At 35.5% G+C, this 26230-nt stretch overlaps 2 protein-coding genes and 2 long non-coding RNA genes across 5 annotated transcripts; 3 read left to right on the top strand and 1 right to left on the bottom strand.

Annotated features, from left to right (window-relative positions):
• Positions 1-5740: 5740 nt before the first annotated feature.
• On the top strand, positions 5741-7009 carry LOC132165307 (uncharacterized). Its single transcript, XR_009438483.2, has 2 exons — positions 5741-6008; positions 6747-7009. It is a non-coding gene; the product is annotated as an uncharacterized LOC132165307 (long non-coding RNA).
• Positions 7010-7876: 867 nt separating this feature from the next.
• On the top strand, positions 7877-10747 carry LOC132166949 (Oxoglutarate/iron-dependent oxygenase). Its single transcript, XM_059577816.2, has 7 exons — positions 7877-8160; positions 8884-9003; positions 9341-9398; positions 9479-9580; positions 9937-9994; positions 10080-10252; positions 10349-10747. Exons 1-7 carry the CDS (start codon positions 8093-8095, stop codon positions 10697-10699), a joined length of 930 nt encoding a protein of 309 aa, XP_059433799.2. The 5' UTR covers positions 7877-8092; the 3' UTR covers positions 10700-10747.
• Positions 10748-16374: 5627 nt separating this feature from the next.
• On the bottom strand, positions 16375-17404 carry LOC132167346 (uncharacterized). The gene is made up of 2 exons (XR_009438678.1): positions 17057-17404; positions 16375-16785 (listed from the first exon to the last, which is right to left on the bottom strand). It is a non-coding gene; the product is annotated as an uncharacterized LOC132167346 (long non-coding RNA).
• A 450-nt stretch (positions 17405-17854) lies between these two features.
• LOC132191541 (ATP binding microtubule motor family protein) lies at positions 17855-25874 on the top strand. Of its 2 annotated transcripts, XM_059606622.2 has the most exons (19): positions 17855-18188; positions 19278-19443; positions 19549-19746; positions 19846-20035; positions 20120-20325; positions 20414-20655; positions 20758-20800; positions 22277-22324; positions 22412-22462; positions 22572-22619; positions 22708-22764; positions 22834-22908; positions 23010-23109; positions 23218-23516; positions 23603-23649; positions 25077-25098; positions 25180-25248; positions 25364-25402; positions 25677-25874. In XM_059606622.2, the coding sequence occupies exons 1-19, from the start codon at positions 18010-18012 to the stop codon at positions 25740-25742; spliced, it is 2145 nt and encodes a 714-aa protein (XP_059462605.2). In that variant the 5' UTR covers positions 17855-18009; the 3' UTR covers positions 25743-25874. The 2 variants fall into 2 exon arrangements, with proteins under 2 accessions (XP_059462605.2, XP_088369565.1); XM_088513439.1 differs by lacking the exon at positions 22834-22908.
• The last annotated feature ends 356 nt before the right edge of the window (positions 25875-26230 follow it).

Genomic DNA, 26230 nt, shown 5'->3' with positions numbered 1-26230 from the left:
GCCCTCTTTCTTTTTGCCTTCTTTTTATCGCTGTTTCTCATCATCATGACAGAACAGCAACCTTCAAATAGAGGCAAGCTTGATGCTGCCAATCCATATTTTCTTCATCATTCCGATCATCCAGGAATGGTGCTTGTTTCCAAGCCCCTCAATGGGGATAATTATTCGACATGGTGTAGAGCCATGACGATTTCTTTGAACGCCAAATCCAAGTTAGGTTTCATAGACAGGACCACCAAAATGCCGTCTGCCACAGCCAAACCAGACGACTATGCTTCGTGGAAAAAATGCGACGATATGATCCTCTCTTGGATTCTCAATTCACTCACACAGGATCTTGCAGATAGTGTCATTTTTTCAACCACCGCCCAGGAGGTATGGGAAGACCTTCGGGATCATTTTTCTCAAAGCAATGCCCATCGTATTTTTCAGATTGAGAGGGACATTGCTTGTCTTGCTCAAGATCAGATGACTGTTGCAGCTTATTACACAAGGTTGAAAAAATTATGGGATGAACTAGGATCCTATAATGACACCGTTTGCTCTTGTGGGGCAAACCACAAGAGGCGCAGATTGATGCAATTTCTCATGGGACTCAATGAGTCCTACAGTGCAATCCGAGGGCAAATTCTGTTGATGAATCCATTACCTGATGTTGCCAAGGCTTATTCTTCCATTGTACAAGAGGAGAAGCAACGAAGCCTAGGGGCTGCACGTGAGACGATGGAGAACTCAGCCATGGTCGTTCGAAGGGCTGAACCGGTGGCTCTGGCTATTCGACATGGACAAGGTTCTTCTTCTCGTTCCAACCCATCTAATCGAAAACCTTTGCATTGTTCTTATTGTGACCGTGACCATCATGTGTGAGAAACATGCTGGAAGCTTAATGGGTACCCACCAGAACACCCTAAACATGCATCAAACAGGTCCAATCAAGGAAACACTCATTTCAAGCGCAACAATAGCCATCAATCTTCAGTCAACAATGTCGAGGAAAGTCCAATAATGCAGGAAGTGCCGTCGGTGACAAATGGACTCTCTGATTTGCAAATCCAGCAAATCTTATCTATCATGCAGGGTAATGGGACAACACAATCCGCCAATCCTAAAGCTAATGCTGCTTCCTCAGGTTTGTTACAAACATTGTTGCGCCTCCATCAATTAATTATCGACGGTGGTGCAACAGATCACATTTCTTCATCTCCAACTTTGCTTGTCAACAGCAGTAAGAACACCTTTTTGCCACCAGTTGCTATGCCAAGTGGAGAACAGGCTCTGATTACATCCGTTGGGAATTTACCTTTGAATTCCGCAATTACTCTAAAAAATGTGCTTGGTGTGCCATCTTTTAAGGTGGATTTAATGTCTGTGAGTCGAGTTACCAAAGATCTCAATTGTTCAGTAACCTTTTTCCCTCATTGGTGTATTTTGCAGGACTTGACGACGAGGACGATGATTGGTTTGGGTGAACAACGAGACGGACTTTATTACTTGGTTGCGTTATCAGAGAAGCCAAACCCTCAAACTCCATCCGCAGCAGCCACTTCTTGCCGTTCACCCAGTTCTCAGGTCACCTCCTCCACCGCTTTGTGGCATCGCCGATTGGGGCATTTGTCTGCTTCTAGATTAGATTTTATGGCAAAATATTTGTTAAATTTCCCTTTCCAGTCTAATAATGCTTGTGATGTTTGTGCACTTGCAAAACAAAGTCGACTTCCATTTTCTGTTAGTTCAATTTCATCTGTTAGACCTTTTGAATTAATTCATTGTGACATTTGGGGCCCCTATAAAATTGCCTCTCTTTCTGGTGCGAAATATTTTTTGACTATTGTGGATGATTATTCTAGATTCACATGGGTTTTTTTTTATGCATCACAAAAGTGAAACACAACATTTACTTGTCAATTTTTTCTCATTTGTCCAAACACAATTCCATGTTTCTATAGCCAACATTCGGGTTGATAATGGTTGAGAATTCTTTTCTATGCTTGAATTTTTTAAACAAAAAGGGACCACTTACCAACATTCTTGTGTCTATACTCCTCAACAAAATGGGGTTGTAGAGCGCAAGCACCGCCATATTCTTGAATCCGCTAGAGCTTTTCGTTTTCAAGCTCACCTTCCTTTACATTTTTGGGCAAAATGTGTTTCTACTGCTGTTCATATAATTAATCATTTGCCCACACCACTCCTTTCTCGCCAAACTCCTTTTGAACGACTTTATGGTAAGCTTCCTTCTTATTCTCATATTCGAGTTTTTGGGTGTCTTGCCTATGCTACTGATGCGCACGTCCCCCATAAATTCGCTCCTCGAGCCAAACGATGTATTTTTCTTGGCTATCCAGTTGGTCAGAAAGCTTACAAGCTCTATGACCTTGCCACCCACCAAATGTTCACTAGCCGTGATGTTGTTTTTCATGAAACTATTTTTCCTTATGAGTCCATTCCATCCACTTCCTCAAATTCAGCCCCGGTGATTCCTCTTTCTGTATCCGATCCTTCACCACCAGTCCAACAACCCTCACCACCGGAACTAGTTTCCTCCATCCAACAACCCTCACCACCAACTCCCGTTTCTCCTCAGCCATCACCTGCTAGTCCTCCTCCCGAACCCATTTTACGCCGTTCTCAAAGACCTCATCACCCTCCCACGGCTTTACGTGATTATGTCTGCAACCAAGTAACGTCTCCCAACCATTTGCCGCCTTTGTCATCAGGTCCACAAAATGGTACGCGATATCCCCTTTGCAATTTTGTCTCTTATCATCGTTACTCACCACATCATTACTCTTTTATTGCTGCTGTCAGTCAAGATATTGAGCCTACATCTTATACCGAAGCAGCTTCTCATTCCCATTGGCAAGAAGCAATGCAATCTAAATTGGCCGCTTTAGAAGCCAACCACACTTGATCTCTCACTTCTCTTCCTCCTGGTACGAAGCCTATTGGTTGTCGTTGGGTTTACAAAATCAAATGGCACTCGGATGGTGCTATCGAGCGTTTCAAAGCTCGTTTGGTTGCAAAAGGTTACACACAGCTGGAAGGTATAGATTACCATGACACTTTCTCTCCCACTGCTAAAATGATTACTGTTCGTTGTTTATTGGCTTTAGCAGCTGCCCAGAATTGGTCTCTTCACCAACTTGATGTCAACAATGCTTTTCTTCACGGTGATCTCCATGAAGAAATTTATATGTCTCCACCTCCTGGTCTTCGGCGATAGGGGGAGAATCTAGTGTGTCGCCTTCACAAGTCGTTATATGGCTTAAAGCAAGCTTCTCGACAATGGTTTGCCAAGTTCTCTACAGCTATCCAAGCTGCTGGATTTGTTCAATCCAAAGCAGATTACTCGTTATTCACATGTCGAAAAGGCAAATCTTTTACAGCTTTGTTGATATATGTCGATGACATTCTTATTACAGGTAATGATGTCAATGCCATATTAGCTCTCAAGCAATTTCTGCATAGTCATTTTCGGATTAAAGATTTGGGTGATTTGAAGTATTTTCTGGGCATCGAAGTTTCTCGGTCGAAGAGAGGTATTTCCATCTCGCAACGAATACTTTGGAAATTTTAAAAGATGGTGGATTTTTGGGTGCTAAACCTGTGAACTTTCCCATGGAACAAAACATAAAACTCTCGTATTCAGGTGAATTGCTTAAAGATCCGTCCCAGTATAGGAGACTTGTTGGACGCCTAATTTATTTGACTATTACTCGGCCAGACATCACCTATTCGGTCCATGTGTTAAGTAGATTCATGCATGCACCACGCAAACCACACATGGGAGCTGCCTTGCATGTATTGAGTTATTTGAAAAGCAGTCCAGGACAAGGTTTGTTTGTTTTTCCCTTCTCAGAATGATTTATCTTTGCGAGCTTTTTCTAATTCGGATTGGGCTAGTTGTCCAATATCTCGTAGATCCACTACGGGTTATTGTGTTTTTTTGGGATCTTCTCTTATTTCCTGGCGGACAAAGAGGCAGAAAACTGTATCCCTCTCCTCAGCAGAAGCTGAATATAGAGCCATGACAGGTACATGCTGTGAATTATCCTGGCTACGCTCATTATTGAAAGATTTGAGAATATTGCATCCGAAGCCAGCATTGTTATATTGTGATAACACAACTGCCTTACATATAGCTGCCAATCCCGTTTTCCATGAAAGAACAAGACATATAGAGATGGATTGCCATTTTATTCGTGACAAAATACAAGATGGTTCAGTTGTAACCAAACATGTTGCTTCAACAAATCAACTTGCGGATGTGTTCACCAAACCATTGGGAAAGAAAGCTTTCTCTACTATGATACGCAAGTTGGGAGTTCTTGACATTCACTCTCCAACTTGAGGGGGAGTGTTGAGAATGAAAGGTCAATAATATTTGGGCATTCATTGTATCGGGACATTCGTTGACAAATATATTGTATTAATTGTATATTTATTTAGTTGTCTTTTATACTTAGACTACCTAGAATAGATTAGCATGATTGAAGGAAATTTCTTGTATAAAGCTATGTCTCCTAATTCAATAAAATTCATTCAAAGGCAAATATTATTTTCCTTCTTTACATCCCACTACCTCTTTCCCAAGGAAAATGATAAAAGCACAACTTAAACCCAACTTTAGCCCAACTTTTCTTTTAAGTTTTTTTTTAAAAAAAAAACTATCTGTGGAGGAGAGAGAGCGTTAAACTAGAGAGAGAGAAATTTAGTCTAAAAGTAAGTCCAAAATTGAGTTTAAGTTGTGGCTATATCACACCTCATTTCCCAAACTACACAACAAACCCATTTTGCCGAAGATAAATGATAGGGTCGCAACCCATGTCCAAATTCTCTCCTCTTTTTATTATTTTAAGGGAAAATATGTTATAAGTCCCTAAGTCAACGCGCCAAAATTAAAAACTCCATAGGTTTTTTTTTTTTTTTTTTTTTTTTTGACAATTTACTCCATGGGTTAATCGAAATTACAATAAACTCTCTACCGTCAAAATTTTTTAACAGCCGTTAGGACCACTTAAAACATACCGTTTTACCTAATTAAAATATTAATTTAATTTAAAAAATTAAATCTAAATTATTAAAAATTAAAAAAATTAAGAATGGCCAGGGGTGGCAACCAACCCCTATGGGGTGGCCGCGCCCCATTGGGGGTTTGGGGTGGCCTGCAAGCCACCCCTCGACCCATGGGGTGGCTCGCGACCACCCCATTGGAGGTTTGGGGTGGCCCTCCACCGCAAGCCACCCCATGGGTGGAAAGGGGTGGCCGCGAGCCACCTCAAACCACCCAAGGTGCGGCTCGAGCCACCCCAAACCGCCTAGGGGTGGCTTGCGGCCACCCCATAAGGGTTGGGGGGTGGCCAAGGGTGGCGCCACCCTTGGCCACCCTTCAATTTTTATTTTTTTTTTTATTTTTTTAAATTTTAGATTTAATTTTTTTAATTAAATTAATAAAAAAAATTAATATTTTAATCAGGTAAAACGGTGCGTTTTGAATGACCCTAACAGTTGTTAAAAAATTTTAATAGTAGAGATTTTATTGTAATTTGATTGACCTAGAAAATAAATTGTCGAAAACAAAACTTAGAAAGTTATTAATTTTGCCGCATTTACTTAAGAACTTATAATATATTTTCACTTATTTTAAAACTAAAATTATTCAGCAACTTTACTATTCGCAAAATGGTTGGTTAATGGGTTAACCCAACCTTCTAATAAAAAAAAAAAAAACCAGAAACGCGCCTTTAGTTTTAGGTTTCATTTTCCACCTACCCCAAATGCTTCCGCCCCCCCTCTCTGTCTCTCAATTTCTCCCTCACTACAACTGGCTGCCACCGCCGTCGGCCACACCATCCAGTGGCTACGAAACGCCCCCGACCCGAACCCAGTTTCTCCCTCTCTCCCAAACCACCGGCCACCACGAAGCGGCAGCGCCGACGCAAACACCATCTGCCTCCGCCCACCACCAGCGACGCCCACCCACCCACTGTGGCACTGTTGGGTTTTAGGTTAATACTCTCCCTCCCTCGCTCACCCTCTCTCTCACCGTCTCTCAGAAAATGGTTGGGTTTTAGGTTAATTTTTCTGCTATTAGCCTATTTTTGTCTTCCTCTCCCTCATGTTTGATTTTTTATCTGCAACTTGATTTTTTGCTTGAGTTTATATATCGATAATCTTCTATATTTAGTGGGTTTCTTTTTTCTCCAAAAAAATTTGGAATGTTTTTCTGTTGGTTCGAATCTGAGTTTTGATTGTTCTAAATCTGGCTGGGTCAGAATCTCAGATTTTTTGTGGGTTGAATCTAGGTTTTCTCATTTTTAGGATTTGTAGTTTCTTACGTTTTAGGGGATTTTGAAGGATTCAAGTTTCTGAATCATTGGGTTTTGATGATTAGAGTTTTTGTTGGGGTTTTGTTGATTAGAGTTTTTATAGTACTTCAGATTATGATTTTGGGCGTGTTTCCTGACCTATACTGTAACATTGGGTTATATGCACAGAACATTTTGGACAGAAACTGGTGTATATTATGCTTGAGTTTATGGTAAATCATGGGGGGCACGGAGTGGCATATTTTTCTGGGCATGAAATAATTTAACTTTGTTGCCCAAGAGTTTTTGTAATATGGGCATGATATAATTTTTCTGGGCATGTTATATTTTGGAAAAAATTGAAATTGAGGCAATGTATAGCATTGTTTTTTCTCTTCTTTGAGATGTACTTCTGGTCATCATCATACCAACATGCAGGTTTTGAGCTGAATTTTATTTCTGAATGGACGCCAAGAGGTTCATCCAATTGGTCGAAGAGAAAAAGAAGAGAGCTTTGGAGAAGAAGTAACCCCCTTTGAAATGGGAGCAGAAGCTGGAAGCCGCTGACTCAGGCGGTGACAAATGTGTAGTCTCATTTTTTTTTCGCCTTTCGTGTAATTTATGAAAATATATGAGTGCACTGCATTTACTGTAATTTTGCAACCTTGTTGAATAGAAGGGAAATATTTTGCTTTTGTCTAGCAATTGGTATGCTGGTACCAACCTTGTTGAATAGTAGTGTGTTTTTGGTATGGGCATAGGTAAATTGAAATTGAAAATAAAGAAGCATTACCTAAAAATGTCAAATTGTGAGCACTACAAAAAATGGCATTACTGGATCTTGCTTCTTGATCTTGCTTCTCAATTATTGCATTAATTCTTTCAGCAATGAGAGAGGGACAGAAGTATATACACCAAAAAAAAAACAAATACACCAACAGATCTGTGAGCCCCACAATTAATCTTCCAAATCAAACATGTTAAAAATGAGATTTCTCATACCGGATGTAATATGTTCATAATGAAGCACTATATTACCAACAATTCACTGTTACTGAAAATAGCAAAAAAAAGTGGCAATTTACAAGGATGTCATTACAGGAACTAGTATGTATCTCCACAATTGGAAGGGAGCTGAGCAATTTTTTCAGCAACTTTCATGTCTTCCAAAAGAAGAGAACCCCTTCTTATTGATTGGGCAAGCGTCCGTTGGAATCTTCTTGAAAAGGAGTCTGAGAAATTTACAAAGATTGAGATATAACTATTACAATACTTCAGATATTATCAAACCAGTGTTCAAACAGTCAATGTGCACATTAAACATTAAATCAGAGATAAAAGAGTAAGAGCAAAGGAGAGCTAGCACGTGAGGAGGTCTACGACACAAATATTGTAAACCAAAAAATTTATAAAAATGGTGTTTATATGTAAAAGTTTGAGAAAATATTATAAATTGAGTAGCGGGTAATCTACCGAAATGTAAACTTTGTTACGATCGTCAAATAAGTTTCACGACTCGCCCAAGGGGGAGAGAGAGAGAGAGAGAGGGAGAGAGAACAAAAAAAAAAAAAAAAACTTCCCAGACGATAGGATTAGTAGGAAAAAGGAAACACTTTCATCTAGGATTAGTAGTACCTCACTACCTCTGATGCAGGGCTACCACTCAGTGCAGCATCCAGGGGAAGAAAGGAAAAACCTTCAAAATCATCAGGTTTTCTTGAAATTCTCTTGGCCCTGATCTCAGCTCTTTTGTTGGGTTTTTATTATCATCTTCTCACTCGTCAATGGCGTCCGTTCTTTCAATTCTCCTTCTTTTGGCGTTTACTTCTTTTCTGAGTTGTTTCGCAGAAAGGTGAACAACCCATTTCAATTTCTTGTATTGCAGCCACAAATGATTTATTCTCACATTTTGCTATGAGTATAAGTGTGTGGGACTATTTTTCATTCTAGGTATCATTAATTTTTCCTCAAGTATCCAGAATTCTAGCAGCTCTAAGTGAAAGTTGGGAATTCATTGTGTTCTTGTTCTGGGTTTTCGTTAAAAATGCTACATGTGTTTCAATATAAGAGTTTTTAGTGTCGTGTATATGCATTTTTACGTATGGAATTTATAATGTTATCAATGGCTTTATTCTAGCTATATATGCATTTCTCAGTTCTGGGTATCATTTATTCTTTTTGTAGGTTACAAATCACATAAAAACACTTCACAATATAACTTCACAAATCACACCTTCTACTATTCTAGTAACACCTATATATACACCTAAGAACGGTTACTAATAACCCACTAACAATACAAATCACAATATAACTTCTAACTTCTATTAACCCACTTACCTATGCAGAAAGAGGAATACCATCACCTTTCTATGTGAATTCATTCCTCATTCTGAGATGCATTTATTATACTTGGCTGAAAATTTTCGCCCGCTGAATAGCGTTTGTCCATGATTGTGGGAATAATGCCTCTGAACGAGCCTTAAGAGTATTGTCATTCATCAATAATATTTTTATGTTATGAACTTTTGAGTTTTTTTTGTTATTATCATCTTTTGCCGCTATTTTGATTCAGTGGCAGGAAGGAATTTAGGGATAAGGGGGCCAACAAGGAAACTGTAATACAATTGGGGCACTTTGTTGATTCATATAGAATTGACCCATCACGGGTTGTCCAACTCTCTTGGCAACCAAGGTCAGGTATTTTGATGGACTACCATTTTTTTTCTTTGATTGTTATATCCAATGGCAGAAGAGTGGTCTGCAGCAGTTTTGCTGCTTTTGTTCCAGTTTTACTGGAGTGAAAGTAAATTTAGCTCTTTGTTAGTTAAAAATTTTCATTCATCAAAAAAAAGATATGGTTTGATGTCGATATGATACTGATAATCTGCATTTATACCATATACAGAGATTTTCTTTCTACAAGAAAGGGGCAATCATATATAGTCTTCAACTACTAGGTCTTTTGTTGGAACACTTAATTTTTGAAGCTCATTTACTTTGAAAATCTGATGTTCTCTTTCTTGTGATAGGGTTTTCTTATACAAGGGTTTTCTCTCGGAAGAGGAGTGTGACCACTTTACTTCTTTGGTATAATCCTTGTCTTACCACTTTCAGCATCTTGCTTCGTTATGCTTTTGGATGGGTTCTAAAATGTGTTTTGCACTTAGGCACATGGAGTGAAGAAAACAATTTTGGGCAATGACTACAGTTCAGGGCATGTTGTCACGAACTGGAAGCTTACAAGTTCAGAAATTCCCTTAAACATAAAAGTGAGTTTCTACGTGTTCCTAATGTTAAAATGTTTGCTTTTTGAATACCCTAGGCATGGGATTTCTATAAACCTCATTAAAGTAGCGACTTTATCAAATTGATGTAGCTTGACGTTGTTGGAGACTATTTGTCAGGGACTATAGTCTATAGTCATGTCATTAATAGTTGATAAAGTTACTTATCAAAAATAGTTGATAAAGTTTTTATTGGTGAACTGATTTAAAATTACGACAACTCTTTAGTGATATAGATGCTGTGATTGCTTCTACCTGAATACTCTAGTGACCAATGACTTAACATGCCATGCCATGGTCTTATGAAATTGATGTCAATGACAATTTTTTTTTATTTCTAGGATGATGTAGTTTCAAGGATTCAGGAACGAATATCAGCTTGGACTTTCCTTCCCAAAGGTACCTCAGTTACGGGTTTCTTGTTATTGAAATCCATTCTGATGTATTTCTTTATATTTTTACCTGACGTGTCATTCTCCTTCAGAGAACAGCAGGCCCTTACAGGTTATGCATTTTGGGATCGAAGAGGTTAATCAGAACTACGATTATTTTGGTAACAAATCCACATTAGAATTAACCAAGCCTTTGATGGCAATAGTTGTTTTGTACCTCTCAAATGTTACACAGGGTGGTGAGATTCTCTTTCCTGAGTCAGAGGTGAGAGATAAACGATATTAAAACTTATTGTATTAATTATCATTTCTAGGTTATGAATTCACAACTGCTCATTAACTGCTGCTGAAACTTTCTCAGCTGGGTAAGATTTGGTCCAGTTGTACAAAGAGTAGTAGCATCCTGAGACCTATTAAAGGGAATGCTATTCTGTTTTTCACTCTTCATCCTAATGCATCTCCTGACAAGAGTAGCTCCCATGCTAGATGCCCTGTCCTTGAGGGGGAAATGTGGTATGCCACCAAATTGTTCCACATAAGATCTATTAGTGGGGAAAAAGTCTCACCTGAAGCAGATGGCACTGAATGCACGGATGAAGATGAAAATTGTCCCAGGTGGGCTGCCATTGGGGAATGTCAAAGAAATCATGTATTCATGATTGGTTCTCCTGATTACTATGGGACATGTAGGAAGAGTTGTAATGCGTGCTGATGAGCAACCTCTACTCCCCGCCTCTCCAACCCCCACCCCCGCCCCCCCCCCCCCCCCCAATTTGGAGCTAATGTTACATTCTTTTGTACTTGATACATAGTAAGCTATTGAGCTTGCGTAGCTTAATAAGATACTGCTGATGATGGAGAAATTGATTAGTAACAACACTATGAATGTTGTGAATAAAAATGTACCAATATGAATATCTCTGTTATTACTTTGGTTTTCTATGTATCTCAGTTTTTTGGACTGTTTCAAAGTTAATTGTTGCTTTCTGGATTTAACATTAGTAAAATAAAATTTTTGTTATAAAAAAAATATTTTCTTTTATCAGGGGAAAAGAAACTTACTAGATGACAACCCCACCAGCTTTTGTGAGATTATATCAAATACTTTTTATCACTTTGAACGCTTGACCTTTTTCAGGTGATGTCTTGTAGCATCGTAACCAAAGGCAGAGCTAGAAGAAGATTTAAACAGGCATACTCCCTAATGGCCAATTTCAGACAACAATTAGAGATTACACATACCCACAGACACTATCTCACACAATATTTAAGTGGAACTCAAACACAAAAGAAAAAAAGGAAAATGGGAAAGGAAAGTAAAACTGAATATGTAGAACACACCCAACACTTATTTGCTTGACGTCATTATAGCATTTATATGTTGATGCCCAAGGTGAATTCCGTGTCTTGATTTCAAGTCATTATTTGAAGAGAAATGCTACACTTTTCAAATTTTTTTCTCTAAAAGTTGGTTTTCAAATAATGTGTTACCATCGCATAAGATTTATTATTTTTTGAAATGTGTTACCAACTTATGGGATGGTGACACATCATTTGTGAACAAACTTTTGGATAAAAAATTTGAAAAGTCTAACATTTTTTTTATTTGAAAACACCTTTGAGTTACTTTCAAAGCACACTACATTGTATAACATCAAACCAGAACCAATTTTGCGACAATATAGCTCTTAAACAAAGGTTTCGTTGTCTAAATTCCTACAAGAAATTAGAGCGAAGAAAAAGTAAATTTTGTTTTTTTAAGTCAAGGGTTCTAATTGATATTGGCATTTCAAGTAGTCACCCTTGTTTTTAGGCACTAGATGGAGACCATTTTTTCATTCTAGGCGAATCTATTCTCTCCAACTCCAACTTCTAGTAATTAGAAGGTTTCTTAACCTGCTTCAATTTTAACAAATAAATAAACTGTGATCCCAATCTTTTCATAGAACTCGAATTTTCTAGTTAAAATACAAGAGAAGTCATTGATGAAAGAATAAACCGAAAAAAATGGAGACAAAAGTTTTGATTCATTTATGGCAAGCATCAAGCAAAAAGTTGGGAGTTACGAGAGAGAGAGATCTTTTGTTTTTTTCATGTTTTTATTACTAATATTATAAAAATCACACCTTTCTCCTGTAAAGTTAAGTTCCACATTCCACCATAAACTTTAACTCAATACAATTCGGAGCCTATTTTTATAAGTTTTGTTGTCAATTTGTCCCATTTATCCCAGTTAGCCTTTAAGGTGGATGGAAAACATAGAATAATAAAAATTAAAAATTAAAATTAAAATTAAATTACCCCGGACATGAGAGGAGATTGATTTTTCATCCAACTTAATGCATGATATTCACAGAAGTATCATTTGCAGAAAGATTTAAAAAATTCAAGCAAAACAGAAAATAGAAGTGTTGGAATAAGTGGATCATATTCTACTACTGGCTCATTGGGTGTAATTAGTTTATGTGGGCCTAGAGACAAATAAGTTGTGGAGGGTATTTTGAGGTTTTCCAAAATATTTACAATTAGGATTTTCCTATAAATATGTTATGTTATAACCCTAAATCATTGAATAGCAAATATAGCTGCACTCTCTCCTGTGGACGTAAGCACATTGTTGAATTACGTAAATCTATGTCTCGACTCTCTCTTTATCTCTCTCTTTTCGATTTCATATTATTCATCATTGTTGTGCACGGTAACAACAAAAAGCTACTAAAATATTAGCTAGAATTATAAGTGAATCCATACAACTTCCCAAAAAATTAATAATCTACCATTTATACTGAGAACATTCTCAGAAGAAACTCTTAAAAGAGTGAATACTGCAATAACTTCCTGTTTCTTGATTTATAAGTCCTAATTCGAAAAAGAGTCATAAATTCTAGCAGTAGAACGTCCATCGAGGCAGATCTCTAAGAAACTGAGGTTCATAGAGATCACTTACATTGTACTCAGAGGTACAGTTACCAACACTCATCAAATCATCGTAGTTAAGGATAGTGTACACAGTACACATGAAATGTAAAAGCATGCAAGGATAAATAACATAGCGCTTTCTTTCTTTGATGAATGAGTAAACTTTTTATAACAAACAACAAATCTATTTACAAAGCTTGCTTCAGCAGAAAACTGAAGCCACTTCACCTACTATATGATCACAAACACTATACCCTCCCAACTAACTATATCACCAATACTGGTGTAACAATTCCAAAGCAGTATTACAATATGTTTAGCTGTGATAACTCACAGACAAGCTACACAGAAAAAATTCACACCAAAACCCCATTATCAATACCCAAAGTACAACAAATTTATTCACTGCCCTTTGTCTTCTCTGAATTTTCCTTTAGCTAAAAGCCGAGTTCTCACTTCCCATTTAATTTTCTGCACTATGTTTCCAGTTCCACCGACCTTCCTTAATGACAGTAGATAAACGTGCTTCCAGCCTACTTTATGCATCATAGATTACACAATGCGCATATCTTTCATAAAGCACCCCCTCCGGATGCCACCAATCAAACCATAAGTGGATGTTTCGACCATCACCAATTTCAAATTTCAGGAAGTATTTTGACACCGGTTAAAACTAAGATTGTTTTAACAGCGTATGATAGCAGTAGAAACTAAAAATTGAAGATTGAAAAGGAAATTCAAAAAGAGAGAAAATAACAAATAGGGAAGAAAAAGACCTTAATTGCCCCAAATAAGCAAACAGAAAAATAACTTTAAAAGACTTAAATTTAATTGATAGTTCAAACTGAATTGAAAAATAACAAAGACTAAATGCATTTATATAGGCTAGGCAGCTCTTAATTTAACAAGGAAAAGGAAAACCAAACCTAATTAGAAAAGGAATACCTAATCCTAATAGAAAATAGAAAACAAAATCCTAATGGAAAAAGGAAAACCGAATCCTTATTAAAAAAGAAAATTAAAACACACATGCATAATTAAAATAACAGTTTTGTCAATTTTCTCCTGCATCAATCTCCCTTGGTTGGAAAGAACTCGCCCTCGAGTTCAAATCATCTTTTCCTCGATTTTTCGGATTTCCAATTAATCCATTACATCCCGTGCTTCTGAACATCAAAGCAACATGATACTGAAAAAGAAACAATTTACAACCCATCACAACATGACTGCGAATAGTAGTTTGAAAACTCATCATATCATATTGAGATACTTCAATCTTCACATAGTATTCATTTATCTTCTCACATTCATGCGGCATATAAATCTTCCAAAAATGATCAATTATTTCTTCATCTTTAAAAATAAAATTTTCCTCCACCTCTATAAGATCTTGATCGTCGACATATGTATCATAAGTTGGTGAAGAATTCCAATTCACGAAACATTGAGAATGATCTTCAACGTCTTCTTCATGTTGAAACTCTTAAACAACAAATTCAACTCTGAAGTCTAAGTCTCCATGCCGCTCATCTCGAACTAGAACAGGCTTGTGATACAGGTTCTCGCAATTGGATTTTGAATCGCGACTATCAATATCACAATACATCTCCAAGTTTTGCGCCACTAGACGCTGGGTTAACTCCGCAACCTGCCTCTACAAGTCTTCAATCATCACGTCTTGTACACTGCGCTCATGGTAGGAGACTTTCTCATTTGGAACATGTCCACGTCGACCACGACCACCCGTCATGAAAAACTATTGAAAAAATTCATCCTAAGAAGACGCTAAGCTCTGATACCAACTAACGCCGGACAAAACTAAAATTCTTCCGATATCATATGATAACAATAGAAACTAAGAATTGAAGATCGAAAAGGGAATTCGGGAAGAGAGAAAATAACAATGGGGTAAAGAAAGACCATAATTGCCCCAAATAAGCAAACAGATAAATAACTCTGAAAGACTTAAATTTAATTGATAGTTCAAATTGAATTGAAAAATAACAAAGACTATATGTCTTTATATAAGTTAGGCAACTCCTAATTTAACAAGGAAAAGGAAAACCAAACCTAATTGGAAAATGAAGACCTAATCCTAATAGAAAAGGGAAAACAAAATCCTAATGCAAAAGGGAAAACTCAATCCTTATTAAAAAGGAAAATTAAAACAAACATGCATAATTAAAATAATAGTTTTGTCAATTTTCTCCTGCATCATATCTGGCCTCAGCTCTTAATTTCAATAGTTTCAGCCAACTCCATGTACAGACTTAGGGAATGACATAGTGCTTTCAATTCTTTAAAAATGTTTAATGGTAAATATTGGTTTGGAAAAGAAAAATAATACCATACTATCCTTGGACTAAGCTAGTCTAAGTTAGCTTACATTCTAGACTATTAGAGAAGTTAAAGTTTCCACATGACAACAAATCACATTTCACTTCAAACAAGCCTCATCCTAGTCAAATGCACTAGAATTTTCCTTTCACCTTAATACAAAACTTGATTTGATATGGGCTTTGCTCTCGAATGCTCTGAGTAGAAATAAATTAAAAAAGCCAAGGGTGACCAGGTATAAGCATAATCTGTAACAAGTGCAGCTATACTTGAGTCAACTAGAACTGAAACAATTCTAAACCTATCGAAGAAAAAGTGAGCTCTATTCTCTCAAGACTGTCCTTTTACATCCTGAAAACTTTGGTCAATGCATGAAATTGCAATCCCTTCTATCACGGATTGTTTTTTACTGATTTCGCCAATCTCCTACTCCGTGGATAAAAAAATAAAAAAGAAAAAAAAAAGAAAAGTCCTCAGTGTCCTATTTTAAACCAATTCTCTCAATGGTTTTAAAATTGATGTGCACATACAACCACAATCAGCTTTCCCTCTATCTATCAATCATCAATCAAGTAAACCTGAAATCTAAAGAATTGCACCAAACAAAAAAAAAAAAAAAGAGAGAGAGAAAAAAAAGGCACAATTAGGGCAAAACAACCCCCCATGCAGGCGTCCTTGCTAGGCAGCCACTAATTTTCAGGGCTCTGCAGCTCCCCAACACTCAATAGCGGAAATAATGTGCAAAAAACTAGGAAGCAAAGTGGGAACAAGATTTATGCAAGCATGATAGTGTCTCATAGGACTCAGCATCCACCTTATCATCATGGGATAAGACGTGGGTAGTAGTTCTTAGCTTGAATTGTTAACTTTATCCTTTATTGTCAATATTTGTTAAAATGGGTAATGGATAGTTTACTTAGGTGGGTGGTTATCCTTACTCATGTTGGTAGTTTTCTTTAGCAAAAATAGTAACCGTTGTTGTATTAAGTTTATATATATTTGTGTTATTCCTCCGGTCCTAAGTGGAGATTTGTATTGTGGTTACTTCCACCCAAAGTGGAGAATATCAGTTTATCTTTATTGACTCTGATTGGGACCTATCAATATTTACATAGTATAATTGCCTAGCTCAATACAGAAAGTGTTTCTTAGGTCCAAAACATTATTTCCAACAGAATTATACATTATCCAAGGTACAACCTCTATAACAAAATAACAATTGGTTTCTGAACTAGACTTAAGTTTAACATCTTCTACCAGATTAAAAACATTCAAAAGCAATCCATGTTAAGCTATCAGCCACCGGTCAAGTAGAAGCAGGTCACACCTTTCCAAACCAAGCTAGTATCAACCACGCAGATCACTCCTTAGTCAAGCATGACAAATATCCTCCAGCTAAGGTATCAATCTATGAAAGGCAAGTCTCATTATCATCAGATCGTGCGAACCTTGCAAGAAAGGAATGTCCAGCAAGCTGTCATGCAGGAAAGGAAAACAAGACTGTACATGATTCAAACCTCCCACGCACCAAAGGACCTCACACTACAAAAGGCAATGCGTTAACTCCAAGAATATCAGTTATCCTTTGTAATTAACAAATCCCAAAAAAACTTTTAACTCAAATTCGATTCCGACAGCATAGTTAGGCCTTCACAACATATTCGAAGCCAACTCTGAGTTTAAAACTAAATTTTTTACCAGAAACTAATTAATGCCCAAAACTAAAATTCCAAATACTCAGCTAAGCTTACCTTAAAATAATAATAATAATAATAAAAATAAAAAATAAAAAAACTAATACAAAAACAAATACCCAGTTGTATTCTTCAAAGTCAAGAACTTGGATTGTCCGAGGTCAGAGAGCGCACCGTCTTGAGCTGTGGTTCAGACTCTTGAGATGGATTTGGCTTTTTTAGTGAACAAGAAGACTTGAAAGCCTCAATTTGAGATTGGCATTTCACATAGTCCCCATTGTTCTCCTCCAAGCATTTCTTTAATGCCTCAACATCACAGGGCGACATTATCTTCTTCGCAGAAATGCTCTCAGCCCTCTCATCCATTGGTTGCAACCCAAGAATCAATAGACGTAGGTTGCTTGCCCTCCGTTTGGTTGCTCGGAGAGTTGAAGGAAAAAGAAAGGAAAATGTTTTAAGATTGGAAGTTTGAGGTTTTATTGGGATTTTTCCTTTGGAAATTACGATTTATCTCCTAATATAATTCTAATTTCAATTTACCCCTTAGCTTTTGAAAGCTTCTACTAAATCTCCGCCAGTTAATATTATTAAACCGACTCCCCGGGACTAAAACGCACCGTTTGGTAGAGCACTCGACAATCGTGTGGCTTGTTGCGGAAGGGAGCCGTGAGTAATGCTATAAAACTAAGTAATGCTATAAAACTATGATAGAATCTAATAAAATATCATTTGCCGTCAACTTCAACCATATGCCTTTTTACATCAACTTGGGCATGTAACTTTCGTCACCTAAAATTTTAATAAACAAAATATAAGAGTTTATTAGATTCTACCCTCTCTCTCTCTCTCTCTAAAACTATTCGATGGTGACATGGTGTCCCTCTCTCTCCAGTTTAAAGGAGCGTTGTGAGCGCCAGGTCAGCCAAAATTCGAAAACGCCCAACGGCTCCCCAAATCACCGCTCTTCTCACCTCTCTCTGTCTCTCTCACAGTTCTTTTCCTTTCTCTCTCAAAGAAATTTCACTCTTTTGGCCCTCTGTCTATCGTCAGATTCAAAACCTTGAGAAGTTACATGGCTTCGACTCCATCCAAGGCCACCGCTTGTCGAAAGGTTCGAGTCGTAGCCAAAATCCGGGACTTCACTGGCTCCGAGACTGAGAATTCAACTGACTCCCCGTGGATCTCCGTGAACAAGCCCAGCGGAGAGGCTTCTAACAGCGTTACCATTTCCTTCCGAGACCAACCGGGAAGGTATCATTACTTAAATACTATTTCTTGTTTTCTGTTTTCAATACAAGAATTTCCTTTGAATCTTTGGGGGTTTTGAGAGTATATTTATAGTAGCCTTAGAATCTTTTCAGAGATAATCGGCCAAAATTATTTAGGTATTGTTCTAAAATGAAGGATAAATAAAAGATAACATGCTTCGTTTGGTTGCTGACAACATATTCAAACAATCAAACTTCAAGGACCAACTTGACAGAAAATGTAAACGTGAAGAGTCAAAATGTATTTTACCCAATAAATAAATAAATAAAATCTTGGAAGTTAGTCTCTGCTTTCTTGCATAAGGGTTTAGGAGGAGAAAAAAGGACATTGGAAGGTGAATTTGTGATTTTCAATTATAAATTATTTGGCAATTAGATAGTGGGTTTCTTGAATTCTTGATTAGGAATTCAAATGGCTGATTTCTTGGAAAAATTGTGGGAAAAGAAACTGAAATTGTATCTTTCATTATAAATTTATCTTGGGACTTTAGAATAGAAGAAAACTTTACTAAACTGAATTCACTAGAGCCAGTTTGGGTAGATAATATTATTAATCAAATTTTATTTTCTTAGTTTTCTCACTAATCAACAACCGTTTAGTGAATCATTTAGGCTTCATATGGTTTGTGAGAAAATGTTGAAAAAGAAAAGAAATCATTTTGAAAATCCTGGACTACTTGGATAATCAGGACCAACATAATTATTTGGGTTAGCTTGGTTGTAATGGTACATTTTTGTGCAGGTCAAAACATTTTCTGAAGTATATAAATCAAAAAATTTGTTCTTTTGATTTCCTTGTTTCTTGCAACAAAGGGAGGATTAGGTGTGTTTTCTGAATTTTTGTGATTTAGCCCTTGATTTTTAGAAATGATCAAGATTTTCATTCCTCTGATCTTTCATCATTGAGTGGCTAATAAAATGACTCATAAGTCCTAGGCTTAGTTGAATTGAGCTTCTATTTTCTTCAAACAATAATACTTTCAAATATGAAATTTAAATTTCTTGTATTTTTCCTTTTCTTTTTTGACAACCCTTATGTTAGGTAAGATTTCTCTCTTTTCTTCTCTTGCAGTCGTAAAGAGTATTATGACATTGATTACTGTTATGAGCAAAACGAAGACAATGATTTGATATTCTCGAGAGAGATAAAGCCTTTGATTTTGAGGGTTTTTGAAGGTTGTAACCCAACTATTATTACATGTGGAGCAAAAGGTAGTGGAAAGACTTATGTAATTCAGGTGGGATTTTCCTTTCCTAGTATTTTTTTTGTTTCTAGGTACTTATTAATATATCATTTTTGTAGTATATATGGTTGACTTATTATGAACTATTCAATTTTGAAGGGATCTGACGAGAAACCAGGTTTGGCAACACTAGCCATGGCTGAAATTCTTTCCATGGCTGAGAAAAATGGAAAATCGATTGCCATATCTTTCTATGAGGTTTATCAGGAGCATGTTCATGATCTTTTGGATCCAAAACAGCCAGAAGTTTTGGTATTAGAAGATAAAGGCAAAATCCAATATAAAGGACTTTCTCAGGCAAGTTGTATGTTGCTTTCATCAATCGACTTAGACAGTAATGTAAGGACAAATTTCTTTGGTTTCCTCTTTGTGATGTTTCTTTTTTACTTCTTCCAGGTTCCGATCAAATCTATTACAGAATTTCACAAATTATATCTCAGTTGGTGTGATTCACGTAAATCAGTTCAAAAGATGGCAAATGAACTTCCTCACAAGAGCCACAAGGGTTTAATAGTACATGTATTATCTCCCAGTGAGAATGGGGACACTCATCTTGTAGGCAAGATGAATTTTGTCGACTTAGCAGGTTTTCCTAACTTTCAAAACTTAGGTTGACAATATTATTTGTCTTATTTTTTACTACCGATTAATGTTTTACTGCCTTTTTCAGGCTACAAGGATGCCAGAAGAAAGAGTGTTGATAGCCTTAATCTTGTTGAGAGTACCAAACTTAATAAGTCCATATATGCTGTATATAATGTCGTCTATTCATTGAATGTGAACGAAAACCATGTGCCATACCGGGAAAGCAAACTTACTCGCATGTTAAAAGATTCGCTGAGTGGGATGAACAGAATTTTGATGATCACTTGCTTGGTAATGCTTTCAGTTTTCACTTAATGAGGCTATTTAGTTTATAGGTTTCTAAATTAGTTTTTTAATTACTTCTTTTTTCATTATGTAGAATCCATCTTTTTGCCAAGATTCTGTGTATATGCTAAGTTTAGCATCTCGGTCTTGTCAAGGCATCAATCGAGTTACGGACTCCACAAAGAAAGTCAAAAATTCAACAAGACCATTGGTGCCTTCTTCACAAAAGAGCCGACTACCTGGAAGTGTTTTCACCACCATGAAGAAACATCCTGCTTCACAATTGCATTTTTCTGAAAATAAAGCTAGTGGTATGGCTTTCACAATGAAAGGAAGGTATGTATGGGAAAGTCTTATCTACATTAAGTTAAAATAAATTCATTTTTCCTCATTTATATAACAATGTAAAATTAAAACATTTGTTTATTTCTTATTAAGGAAATTATTTGATGAAGCAAGTCATCAGACCAAATCTGAGAAGGTACTCGATTCTTTTACTTTGGGCTGAGTATCAAGTAACAAAGATTTTGTTCACTTTTCATTATGATTTCGTGCAAAATTTATCTCAAAATCAAGTTTTAGGCTTCTTAGTCAAGGTTTGAAGAAGCCACTGGTTCTGTTTTTTATTTGGTTGTGAAGAACTTCGCTTATATAATATGTTATGGTTTTTATATCTTAGAATTAACGCCTATATCGCCTTCTTTTCTGGTTGAAGTGCGCTATAGCTTTAGTCTTCTTACTCGTTCTAGCACCCAATAGAAAAAGACCCTACCGATTAGTTTTTCACCATACTCCCAATTGGGCTTTGTGCCATACAAATGGCCAAATAGACAACTATAGGATCTTCGCCTACTTCTTTTGTTGTTGTGAACCGGTAACTGTGCCAACTTAGCAGCTGGGATTGGAATTGCTTCCATATCTTGTTCCGAACCTTTTCTATCTATATCTATATTCTGAATTAGGATGAGTGTAAAGACTGGATTATCTCTATGGATCAGTTTAATTATTCAATGGACTATTAAGATTGTGGAAGCATGTAAGTTATCTTAATTCATATTCTAGGACGTGTGATGCATCTGACAAATATATAATTAGGGGAAGCAGAAGAAACTCTCTCGAATGTACCTTAAGGGATTTAGAAAATGATGAGATATAGATACATTGAAAAAAAAAATATTCAAGTTGGAAATTAATCTAGTACACTTCTTGCAAGCAAATTTCTCATCTAATATTGTTTATATATATATATATGGGTTTAGTTTGCTTCCCAAAATTTCCATGGCACAGTTCAGTGTGCTTAATTTATTTATTTTTTAATATTTAAAGATTATAAAATCAAGCAAGCAACTAAAAATGGAATTTTTCCCAAACTATTCTCTTATTATATCGATTTACTTAATTAAACAAGTCTTCCCTAAAGATAGTTAATGAATGGTATATATTTCACCAAAAAGAAGCCATTATTAACAAAATCTTTACCTCGTCATTTTCTTCACATCCTCTTTCATAAGTAAATAAAGTGAAGTATCAAAACTACCTAAGTAAAGATGGTGAAAGCATGTAAAGATAATGATTAAAGAGTGTTTTTTAAGAATACTACAGCTTTTACTATAAATTCTTTACAAACTAATTAAAGTGGCACTTACCACATTTACAAACTAATGTGAGAATTAATAACATAATGTTCATTTTCGTAAACTATGAACAAGCATGTGAATTTGTGAAAGTACTCAACAACTGATATGATGTTTGAATAAATTATTTTCTTTCTAAATTAGAGTATATAACCATTTTTTGTTGGGGAAGTCCATTTCAAATGATATCATGTGACAGTGCTATCAAAAGTGCTAATTTTATCTTTCCTTGCCCATTTATTTAATATTGGATGAAAAAAATTATGATGTTTGAATAAATTATTTCTTTCTAAAATAGACTATATATCCAATTTTTTTTGTAGGGGAAGTCCATTTCAAATAATACCAATGTAACAATGCTTTCAGAAGTGGTAATTTTATCTCTCATTGGTCATTTATTTAATATTGGATGAAAAAAACAATTCAAGTTATAAATTTGTCTAATACACTTCTTGCAGGCAACCTTCTCGTGTGCTGATTTTGTTGTAACTTTGAAGCAGCAAGAAGAGGTAAGGGTTTCTAGAACTTCTTGTTGTGAAAGAATGTACGCAACGACTAATATGTTGTTTGAATAAATTATTTTCTTTTAAAAATATAGTATATAATCATTTATTGTAGGGGAAGTCCATTTCAAATCATACTAATGTGATGGTGCTTTCAGAAGTGGTAATTTTATCTCATTGTTCATTTCTTTAATATCATGTTTTATAGTATTTGAAAGCAGTAACAAAGGTCAATTGATATCCTTGTGTAGGAAAATCCATTGGCAGTTACCCTAAAGGATAAAGAGCCTACTTCTATAATGGAAAAGGTAAATATCCAATTTAGTTGGTATCTAAATATCAAGATAATCTCATGATAACAGTTGTTTTTTATCTAGAACATTTTAATTCATTCACACGAAGCTTTCTCATTTCCAAATTCTAGTGCAATGGAAACTACCATTCCAAATAAGGTAACTAAACAAAATAAGGTGATTTAATTTTTCATACTTTTGAATACATGGAAGACATTCCAAAAATAAATCTTTTTTTCTTTTTTTTCTTTATTTTCTAGGATGTTCTTGCTAGTGAGATTGCTCTTCATGGTGGGAAACATCATGATCAAGTTACTTCCGGTGTTAATAGCACAAATGTTTCATCTTTTACTGGAGAAGGTTGGTGGCATGTGAATGTGATTTTTAAATGTTGATTTGCTAGCTATGAGATGTGCATTCTATATATATTATGAATTTATATTTTTGACCATGTTTATTACATCACAGGTCATAGCATAAACAAAGAAAACCAAAGTATAATGGTCAATAAAGGTGTTTCACCACCAATAAGTGCAAGACTACGAGAATTATCAAACAATCTAAAATCACTTTGTTCTTCAACTCCATTACACAAAAAGTTGCCAGAAGCGATTGATGTTTCATTCTATGGTCAAGTGTCTACTGATAATATTTTGGAACCAAAGACACCAACAACGGAACAGAGCATGAGAGTTTATGATAGATTGGAGGTTGCAAATGTCAGTAGTCCTTGGGAAACATTAAGTATGCGCAGTTCTGGAATGAAGGTTAGATTTAACCCTTTTTCCAATACATTTACTTTATGTTCACTTGGCTTTCACAATTCAACTCATATATATTTTTGTCATTGCAGAACTCCCTTGTTCAAGAATATATTAAGTTTCTAAATACAGCTAACAAGTAAGGTTTTATGTTTTATGCTGAGTATTTCAAATTAGTGACTGCTTATGTTAGTGCATATATCTATTTAGGAAAAAATACGCCTAGCCCCATGAAGTGACAATTCATTGACACTTACCCCTAATTATCATTTGTGACACTTGACCCACTCCAACTACTATTTAGATGCAAAGAGCCCTCTTTGTTAGTTGACGACATTAAATCAAATAAAAAAATGAGCATATAACATGCACATACATATTTTAACATGAAATGACGAAAATATCATGAGTTTAGACAATAAATTTACTTAAACACCGTCCAAGTTTTTTTTTTTTTTGTTAAAAAAAAAAAAAAAAAAAAAAGCGGTTAGCCATCCCTCAATGGTGGCAGAGCATCTGTGGGGGTGGGACACCACCCATAAGGCATAGGGAGTGGTTGAACTACCCTAAAACACCTTTGGGGTAGTTCAATCACTCTCAAAACCGCTTAGGGAGCCACCCCAAATTGATTTGGGGGTAGCCAAATCAGGTGACCACCTGGTTTAGAAGAATTAGGAAGAATTGACTTCCCAAACAAGCCTCGAAACATTATGCGTAATGACAAAAGAACTTCACATCCAATTATAAAGAAAAAAGATGGAAAAAAAAAATACACATATCCCATGGACAACACTTTTTTTTGATAAGTAATAATGATATAAAAAGTGCAAAGGAGCACAACCCGCATACACAGGAAGTGGGTGGACAACACTTCATTCACACATCTCTTCAAACTAATATTTGTGACCCTTGACCCCCTTTAATTACCATTTAGATGTAAAGAGCCCATTTGGTTCGTTGAGGACAAAGACCCCTTTGGTTAGTTGAGGGCGTTTGCTCGTTTATTTATTTTTTATTTTTTTCATGAAATGCCAAAAAGCCTTCTAAATTAAAAAAAATGCAAAAAAAAAAAAATAATAATAATTAGAAAAAAGTGAGTATTTGGTGGTGGTTCGGCCGCCACCAAATACTTTCATGAAGCTATTTTTTATCCATAACATTTTATTTCATAACATAAAAAATAACATTTCACGTCATGTCACATTTTATTTCATGTCCTGGCACTGCAGCAAATAACTTGACAAAAACATTGTAATGATTAAAAACTATCATAGATTCATAAAGAAGTGAGTTGCTTAGAAAAATAAAATAAAAAATAAAAAATTATTTGGAAGTCATCGTAACCAACGGGAACAATAGATCCAATTATTTGCTGACAAACAGATTTAAGCATTTGTTTGAAAATTGTAATAAACCTTTACGATTTCATATATTGGTCTGTTGATATGAGATGTATATAAATTCTATTTTGTTTGCTAATTTTGCCACTTTACGTACAAAATTGCTAACCTTTGTATTTTTGTTTGAATTTTTTTTTTTTTTTTCTTTCAATTCTCTTATCAATAGGGAGGATTTGAAAAGACTAAAGGTGAACAGAACTTCTAATTTTTAAATGTTATTATGACTACTTTGTATGTCAGAATTTGATAGACATTGTTTTTAAATATAGGGAATTGGAGAGAAGAGGGCTACCTATATTCTTCAACTTCGTGAAGAATCACCGGAACCATTTAAGAGTGTAAGTTGAAAGATTTTTAAAAGAAAAATGAATTAATTCCTTGGTTGATTTCAAACACTCATGAGACTTTTTTTTTTTATTTTTTTATTTAACTATAACAATTTCTGTTTCACAGCTCGATGATCTGAAAGAGGTTGGACTTTCAGCAAAGCAGGTAGTTTTCTTCTCCTTTCCCTTTATTTGGGATAAATTCTTTAATTTTTTTTTTCTGGAAGTTTATTTTTTATTTTTGTCTGTTGAGTGACATCGTCAACTACTAATTGCGTCACACAAAAAAAAAAAAAAAAAAAAAAAAACCAAACTTATTGATTGTAAAAATCTATTTGTTCAAGTTATATAATGAAGCTCATAACTTGAGATAATAACATATTGAAAAAAGGAGGCTGCATAACTTACAGCTAACTGTGATTCTTTAATTTTCAATACAGATAAAGGGAATAATGAAAAAGGAGGCTGCAGAGCTTTTTAATGAGCCGATATATCATAAATGCTGAAGATATTACATATTTTAATTTCCGATTGGTAAATATTTTGTAATCTGGTTAGTGGCAACATGAAGATGCCTTTAAAATTGCTTTGTTCGATCTTCTTGTTTTGTGATATTTGATCATTTACATTTCTTTTTTCTTTTTATGTTAAGTGTTCGATAAGGAATTTTACAAATGACACTGTTTCTTTTAGTTCAAGATCAGAAGATCTTACATGCTTCGGCCGCCATTTTTTTTTAATGACATAATCACATTCTAAAAGCATTTTTGTACTCGAATTACAATTTACAATCATGAAACAGCATGCACTATTCTTTTTTGTTTTTTTTTAAACGCCTTTTTTCTCCAAGAAAAATAATCTGTTATGCGTTGATACGCATAAGCGCTTATTACAAGTCATGATGAAGTGGTCCGATGAATTCTAGCCAATGAAATGTGGTTATGTTTACTTCTAGTTTTGTATGTTGAATTAGGGTTTCATCGGGTCAAAGGCA

The sequence above is a fragment of the Corylus avellana genome, chromosome 2 (assembly GCF_965113065.1).
Source record: "Corylus avellana chromosome 2, dhCorAvel1.hap1.2, whole genome shotgun sequence".
NCBI classification, from domain to species: domain Eukaryota; kingdom Viridiplantae; phylum Streptophyta; class Magnoliopsida; order Fagales; family Betulaceae; genus Corylus; species Corylus avellana.
The sequence above is the reverse complement of the archived record's forward strand: the minus strand, read 5'-3'. Positions and strand labels throughout refer to the sequence as shown.